Here is an 8,059-nt window from a genome sequence, read left to right as displayed (position 1 = left end):
TGTACTAGGGTTTGTGTGTGGTATTTCAGAAATGCCACCTTCGATCATTAATTAATATAATGAATAATAAATAAATAAAAACAAATAAAGACACCAAACAATAAAAAACAACAAATAATTATGGGTACAACAACATCAGCACCTCAAGAATTTCCTGATAAAAGAAAAACAATTAAAATGATTAAACAACTAGAAGAATGGACAGAAAAAAGAGTAGGAAACATATTATTTGATTCAAATGTTCATAATTGGAATAGATTCACATCAGTATTTGATCTAAAATTACTTTATAAAAAACATATAATAATTATTGTTGAAGATACACAAGGAAATATATTTGGAGAGTATGTTAACTCTAAAATTGATAAAGTTGATGCTTGGATTAATGATCCACACGCATTTGTATTTTCATTAGAGTCAAAAGGAAGACTAAAAAAAATGATGAAATTTGATATTAAAGAACCAAAGTATGGATTTTTTATGGAAAGTTCATCATATGGTCCATTGTTTGATATTGGTTTTGGAAGAGACATTGGTGTTTATAAACAAAATTATAGCACAAAGTCATTTTGTTTACAATTTTCGTTTGAATACGATGGAATATCAAATGCCCTTTGTGGAAAACGAATATTCAAAACAAAACAAGTAATCGTAATTGAAATGAAATAATATTTTATTTAAAATGTAAGAAATAAAAGTATTTTCTATTCTTAACAATAGTTTTTTGTATCAAATAAGAAATTGGTAGTATTTCTTAAATATAGTATTATGAAAAAATAATTTGCACAAAACAAATAGTTTTATTGATAATAAATATTCTTAACCAACATATTAAAAATAAAGTCTTGAGTATATAATGAATTATTACTGAAAGTCTTCATCATGAATGAAATTCTTTGGATCAAAATCTTCCCCTAAATAATCATCATCATAATAATTTGCATAGTCATTAACATCTAAACCTCTTTTTACTCTATAATTAAATTGTTGATAAGATATGAATAAGTAATATGCAATAACAAGACAAATTAATATGAAAACAACAATAACAATAGTATCACAAATAATTTTATTGGTTTTGCTTTTCATCCAGAATGGTGGATTTTTTTCTCTTCGTTTTACATATTTTTCATGTCTTTTCTGTGCAATTCTATCTTCTTCTTCTTTCATTTTTTGTTCATGTTCAAGTACCTTATAATAATCTGTTGTATCAATCAAATAAAATGCAATTGTAGGAATCATACATACAGCCAACCACATGTAGAATCCTAATTGTTTAAGACCATTAGGAAAATGTTTTTCGAAACGAAGGAATTTGTATAGTCCCATTCCGATAATAGCTGCAATACATAGAATTGATAAAAAACTATCCCAATTATGATTTTTTAATACAAAAATCTTAAGGTAAAGTAATATTATACCATAAACAATCCATAACCCATAAAACACAGGCATGTGTTCTTGAACCCAATCACCTATCATGGCTAATAGAGAAGGTACAATGAATAAAAGTGGAACTATTCCAATAGCAAAAATAAACCATGCAACTTTTCTTCCAGTAGACATGGGAACAACTTCTTTCTTTTCTTTAATATAATCTTCATCTTTTGGGATATTACCTCTTCTTCTCACCATAAAACTAATAAATTATAGTTTTTTAAAGTTATGTTTTAACATCTTTTTTTACTATTAGAATATAATAAAAAAATCTTAATTGTTTATCAGTTAAAGACAATCCCCATTATTGAATCAAATGAAAAGAACAACTCAAAGCTCTAGTGAATGTCAAAGTAAAAGGACATACTGCCCATATGTAGAAACTGTTGACAGAAGTCTTATTGATTTTGATAAAGAAAAGGTATGTTGTAAAACCTTAAAGACAAATCAATTATATTGTTGTATGATTTGTGGAAAGTTTTATCAAGGAAGAGATGTTGGGTCTCCTGCTTATGTCCATAGTTTAGAAGAGAATCATCATATCTTTCTTTCTTTAAGTACAAAACAATTTTTTAATTTACCACATGGAAATGAAGTAATTGAAACATCATTTAAAGATATTATTAATGCATTAGATCCTGTATATACTTTAAATGATATATCTCATCTTGATGATGAAAGTAAAGTAATCCAATTAAAAGATCATTTTAATAAGAAATATATTATTGGGTATATTGGATTTAATAACTTAGGAAAAACTGACTCTATCAATTGTTTACTTCAAAGTATTGGACATTGTAAAGAAATTAGAAACTTATTACTTAATTATGAAGAAGTAGAAAAGGTATCATCGAAAGCAAAGTGTGGAGAGTTAATTAAACGAGTTAGTATGTTAATAAGAAAACAATGGAATTCAACAATAATTAAATCAGTAATTTCACCATATGAATTAATGAGTGAATTTAGTAGATTAAGAAAAAACTTTAGTATAGAAAAACAAGAAGATGTAATAGAATTTTATATGTTTTTCATAAATGCATTACTTCCTCTAACCCAATGTTTTCAAGGACAAATACAAATAGAAGAAGACGGAAAGAAATCTATTAAAAATTGTACTTGCATTCCATTAGACCTTCCTCCAATGCCTTTATATCCAGATCAAATGAAAGAAAAAATAATTCCTCAGTTGTTACTTAAAGATATACTTAAAAAATATGACGGTAAAACAGACACACTTATTAGTAAACGTAGTGTGAGGTTTTTAATAAAAACATTACCAAAGTATTTAACATTCGTTATTAAACGGTTTGAGAGAAATACTTTTCAAGGAGAGAAAAATATTACTGTTGTTGAGTTTGAAGATACTTTAGATATGTCGGATTATGTAGTTAATGATTCAAGAAAACAACAAACCAAGTTTGTCTTTTTGTTACTTTTTTTATAAGGTATTATTATGCTCATTAATTAGTTATCATTTGGTATCAGCAATAAAACATGATGGAGGTATTGAAGATGGAACATACTCCTCCTTTTTATATCATCAGTCTTTAAAAAAATGGTTTGAAATTAATAATGAAGAGGTTAAAGAAGCATTCTTCCCATTAATTAAAGTATCAGCAATATGCTTGTTAATATATGAACAAGATGAATAAATTAGTTTAAAAAACTTCAGCTAAAATTTAAGAATTAGGATATGTGTCTATTAATACATATAATTAATAACAGTCAATGAATTTACAAGTAATTTTGGTTAAATAATGACTTCTAATTAATAATGATTTTATTATTTTTTGCTAGTAAATACTATGTCATCCATTAACTTTTATCAGCACTAGATATAAAAAAAACAAACACAATTAGCTATACTTATCCAATTATTAATGTAATAATGATGAGAATGTTATATTCAAATTAATAAAATTGGTTATTATACAAATAAGTCATAACATAAATGAATTTTAACTAATAAAAATTATTTTGTTACCATGTAATGTAATAGTTGTTGATAATGTATTATTTCAATATAATATTAACATAAGAAATATTTCAATGTTTAGTGAAAATCTTAGTATAAATTTTGTAAGTTAAAAAGAGCTTTCAATGAGCAAACAACTTTACTTAACATTCAGAACATTTATGATTCAACAACTTTAAATATGGTTTTTCATTTAATTCATTGTGTTCAAAATTTATAAACAAGAATATTTATGTCTTAATTTAAAATCAAAAATATTTGTTACAAATTGAGTGTTTGGATTTGTTGATGTTAAGAAATTAAACCTAAACAATTATAGTCTAGTAATTATATTTTGTATCAACAAAAAACTACTATATCCAAAGACTTAGAAAACTTGACTTGTTATTAACACCAACAATTTTTATAACATTATCAATTCTTTCTTATAATAAACTTTTATCAATAGTTACTTCTTAAATTCATCTTCCTGTAAAAAATGTAAAGGTTCATTTTCTAGAATATCAAATTTTTGAGTAAGATAAAATATGGAAATAAAAAATGAAAGTAATAATTAACCAACACATTTGCCATTTACTTTATAATTTACAGAAATATATTATTCGAGACAATTAGTCATATGTTCTATCTTAGAAATTATGTTATTTTCAATTAAACAGACTTTTTCAATGAAACATGAAAACAATTATTTATAACCCTGTCATAACCCACATCTCATTCATTTGATTCAACTGGTTCTATTGCCAACAAAGTTTTGTTTCGTAACTTCTCACGCATTGTTCTATTATTATTTTCTTCAACAAAGCTTAGCTGTTAATAAATTTCAAGTTTGATAAAAATGGTTGTTTTAGTAATAAGTTAGTGTATAGCCATATCAGCACAAGTTATACGTCTTGCATCACAGTATAAAAACTGTAGGTGTTTATGGATTAAATTTAATGAATAATAAAAATACTTAGATATAATATCCAAGTTTTCTTTTCATTGAATAAGCATTGTTATGATGTTTTAATATTTGGAAATGTTTATAAAGTCAAATTAGCATACTACCAAAGGATAGTATAATTTAATTATTATCTTTAATTGGTGGATGGTTATTAGTTAATGAGTTATATAAGTATTTATGAAGTTAATTAAAGTCTCATTTCAAACAAGTATTATTATATAGTTCCTAACAAATCAATATATTGTTAAGTTAAACAGTCATCATCTATTTATCTTTATTCCCCATCAATTCTGTCATTGACCTAATCAAATTTTAGTTATAATCTATATTCAATGATACTTTATTCCCTTTCTTGAAATACTTCCAACAATACTCTTTTTCTTTTGAGTTAAATTAACTTGTCAATCAATAATCATTTCAAAATTCATCAGTTATGTTAAATTCATCTTACAATTCATTTTAAGATGGTTGAAGAGTGTTGGAATAAAATCACTACAACAGCTGAAATATTTCAAAAATACTGCTCAGAAATTGGGGTTGATGAGATTCACTTTGAGGATGTCTACTCTTTAGAAGAACAATTGGACAAAGAAACTAAAGGGTTTATAGTTAGCCTTCCTTATCCAATTCAAAACATACACTTTTATGAAAATAATTACCAAACAGAACATCACCCAATTTTTATTCAACAAACTATTGGTAATATTTGTCCATTAATGGCAGTTATTCATATTTTGATTAATTCCCCTTCTGTTAAATACCAAAATGATGGGGTGTATGGTCGTTTTGTTCATTCATTACAACAGGCACAAACGAAGGAAGAAATAGCACAATGTTTCCAAGTATTTAAACAAATTCATTTGCAAATATCAAGAAAGTGTAGTACAAAAGAAGATGAAGAACGAGAAAACACACATGAAGTATACCACTGTATTGCCATTATTCCATTTAATTCATACATTTTTGTTTTAGATGGGAGAAAAGGAAGTTATTGTGTTCTTCCATTACCTTCAAGGTCATCATTTGTATCACAAGCACTGTCATTTATTTGTAATAATGCACCATCAAATGGACTATTTTCAGTAGTAAGCCTACGTTAAACTGTCTTTAATTCATTTAGTTTATTTTATGATTTATAAGAAGTTGGTATTTAATGATTAAGACAAACACACTCATTACTAACCAAAAATGAAAATTTGAAACAAAAACTACAAAAACATCTTCAGGTTTGGATGGCAGAAGTGCCTTCTACATTCAAAAGATCACCTTCAAGCCTTAATACTTCTCAACAAGTTTCTATACTTCAAAATGAAGGATCGAATAACAATGCCCTTGAGCGATATACCCAAGCAAAATTATTTAGAAATAGTCTTAAAAACTTAAAAAAGGCTTTGGATAAAGAAGTTGGAATTATTAGAAGTATGAATTTAAATGAATGTGCGAAAGCTGTTGCTGAATTAAAAAGTACAACAGAAGAACATTCATATGTTAGAGCAGTGTTATGTGAATTTGAAGCATCAATGAGATTATTAAATGAAAAATTACAAAATGCAGTAAGCCTTATGGAGAAACAATGTTTAGAACCAATGAAAAATTTTATTGATTATGACTTTAAAGATATTCATTCATTGAAACGACAATATGATGAATATACTACATCACGTTCATCAAAACCAACTCAACACAAAGAAAAAGGAAAAAAAATTGAGGAAATAATACAATTATTGAATGATAAGATTGAAGAGTTTTCATTAAAACAAGAAACAAAATTACTTGAATATCTTAGCCAATTCTGGATTGCAATGCAAGGATTAGGTAATTGTAAATTAACTCATATGGATGAATTGGCTAAAGAAATTTCTACTAAAAATCGAACAACAAAAAAATTGGTCAATGCAACTAAAGAAGGTCATTTGTTCATTAAAAAGAAATTTGGGTGGGTTTCAAATTACTTTATTTTAAAAGATGGTAAGTTAATACATTATCGGTCAAGTGATAATTTCTTGATTTATGACTTAGTTATTTGTACTGTTCGTTTAGCAAAAAATGGACATGAAATTTGTGATGATAAAAGTAATAAATTTGAGTTAGTCGTTGCTAATCCAAAAAAAATGAAAACTATTTTGTTAAAAGCAAATAGTTCAGAAGAACGGGCTGAATGGATGGAAAAAATTACAAGTGAAATTCAAAATGCCTTAAGTCAAAATGACTCTACTTCTAAATCAGGAGGTATTGAAAGAAGATATAAAATTACTTGTGTAAATTCTACTACAACAGAATTATCTAGAATTACTGGTATTTTATCAAGTATTCCAGGAAATGATCGTTGTTGTGATTGTTTTTCACCAGACCCTGATTGGGCTATTATTAATATGGGAATATTAGTATGTCAAAAGTGTAGTGGAGTACATCGTGGATTAGGTGTTCAAATTTCTAAAGTACGTAGTCTTGTATTAGATGTAAAGATATGGACACCAGAATTAATTCAACTATTTATTAATCTTGGAAATAAACGAGTTAATTCTTTGTTAATGGGTACAGCAACTCAAGAAGACTTTGTTCAATTTAGAACGATTCAATCACAAACTCAAAGAGAAGTATTAATTAAAATGAAATATCTTAATGGTAAATTTGCTGTATTTGATATAAAAAGAAGCGTAGGTAAAATTGAACCAAATGAACAATCATTAAAACCAATAAGAGGTCACACAAAAGCATTTAGTATAACTTCTACTAGTGATTTAATTAGTGAAGATAAAAAAACTTTAAAACAAAAAGAATTACCACATAACTTGTTATTACTTAAAGAAATTATTGAAAGGAAATTAACTTTTGAAAAATTAACTTTAATGGTATATGAAGGAGATATTGCTAATATTCTTCTTGCAATTTTAAATGACTTTGATATAAATGCAAAAGATAAACATGGATGGACTTTATTACATTATGCTGCTTGGTTTAATAAAAGTCATATCTGTTCTATGTTAATGAGATATAATGCAAATGATGAAAGTTCTGATAATAATGGATTAACACCAATAGTTGTAGCTAATTTTAATCATGCAGATGAAGCAGTAGATAGTTTAACTGGAATAGAACCTATTCCATTTTCAATAAATGATGTCAACTCTAAAATTATGGAAGAAAATACTTTTGAAGAATTACAATTTAAAACATATCCTATTGTATTATATCCTCAACTCTCTGTTAATGAACAAACAAAACACCGACAATTTAGAAGTAAAGATGGTTATTTTGTTAAACCACCTCCGAGTTTAATAACATCTTCCCAACTAACATCATTATCTCTTTCAAACAATGAATCACCAAATTTAATACAATCACCAAATAAACAAAATAAAGTTTCTATGTTTAAAAGAAGTCAGTCATCTAAAAAATCAAGTATTCAAGTACATGCACCTTCACATTCTGAAGATAAATTTTTTGAATTAACAAAGTAATTTACTCATTTCTCATTTAAAAATGTTTTATTAAATTGTTGTTATTTAAAAAATTTTATTTTAGGGTTTTCCATTAATTGAATAATTTAATTTCTTTTCTTCTTCTCTACTTCAATTAAAGGAATGTTATAATAAAACTATTAAAAACTATAAATTTACCCTCGACAAGAACTGGAAAAAAGGAGGAGTAGAACTCGAAGGGCATTTTGAAAGCATGGGACGTTGTTTAAGAAACCACAG

The 8,059-nt window shown here is 26.1% G+C and overlaps 5 protein-coding genes across 5 annotated transcripts; 4 read left to right on the top strand and 1 right to left on the bottom strand.

Annotated features, from left to right (window-relative positions):
• Positions 1-120: 120 nt before the first annotated feature.
• On the top strand, positions 121-669 carry ENU1_091720 (hypothetical protein; the record flags this gene model as incomplete). The annotated part of the gene is made up of 1 exon (XM_008859051.1): positions 121-669. One exon carries the CDS (start codon positions 121-123, stop codon positions 667-669), a length of 549 nt encoding a protein of 182 aa, XP_008857273.1.
• A 195-nt stretch (positions 670-864) lies between these two features.
• On the bottom strand, positions 865-1,635 carry ENU1_091710 (hypothetical protein; the record flags this gene model as incomplete). The annotated part of the gene is made up of 1 exon (XM_008859050.1): positions 865-1,635. The coding sequence occupies one exon, from the start codon at positions 1,633-1,635 to the stop codon at positions 865-867; it is 771 nt and encodes a 256-aa protein (XP_008857272.1).
• Positions 1,636-1,753: 118 nt separating this feature from the next.
• On the top strand, positions 1,754-3,089 carry ENU1_091700 (ubiquitin carboxyl-terminal hydrolase domain containing protein; the record flags this gene model as incomplete). The annotated part of the gene is made up of 1 exon (XM_008859049.1): positions 1,754-3,089. One exon carries the CDS (start codon positions 1,754-1,756, stop codon positions 2,879-2,881), a length of 1,128 nt encoding a protein of 375 aa, XP_008857271.1. The 3' UTR covers positions 2,882-3,089.
• Positions 3,090-4,822: 1,733 nt separating this feature from the next.
• Positions 4,823-5,458, top strand: ENU1_091690 (ubiquitin carboxyl-terminal hydrolase, family 1 protein; the record flags this gene model as incomplete). The annotated part of the gene is made up of 1 exon (XM_008859048.1): positions 4,823-5,458. The coding sequence occupies one exon, from the start codon at positions 4,823-4,825 to the stop codon at positions 5,456-5,458; it is 636 nt and encodes a 211-aa protein (XP_008857270.1).
• Positions 5,459-5,590: 132 nt separating this feature from the next.
• Positions 5,591-7,819, top strand: ENU1_091680 (ARF GTPase activating protein, putative; the record flags this gene model as incomplete). Its single annotated transcript, XM_008859047.1, has 1 exon — positions 5,591-7,819. The coding sequence occupies one exon, from the start codon at positions 5,591-5,593 to the stop codon at positions 7,817-7,819; it is 2,229 nt and encodes a 742-aa protein (XP_008857269.1).
• Positions 7,820-8,059: the final 240 nt, after the last annotated feature.

Source organism: Entamoeba nuttalli (assembly GCF_000257125.1).
Source record: "Entamoeba nuttalli P19 unplaced genomic scaffold asmbl_4061, whole genome shotgun sequence".
Classification (NCBI taxonomy): Eukaryota; Evosea; order Mastigamoebida; family Endamoebidae; genus Entamoeba; species Entamoeba nuttalli.
This window is presented reverse-complemented; position numbering and strand designations above follow the sequence as displayed.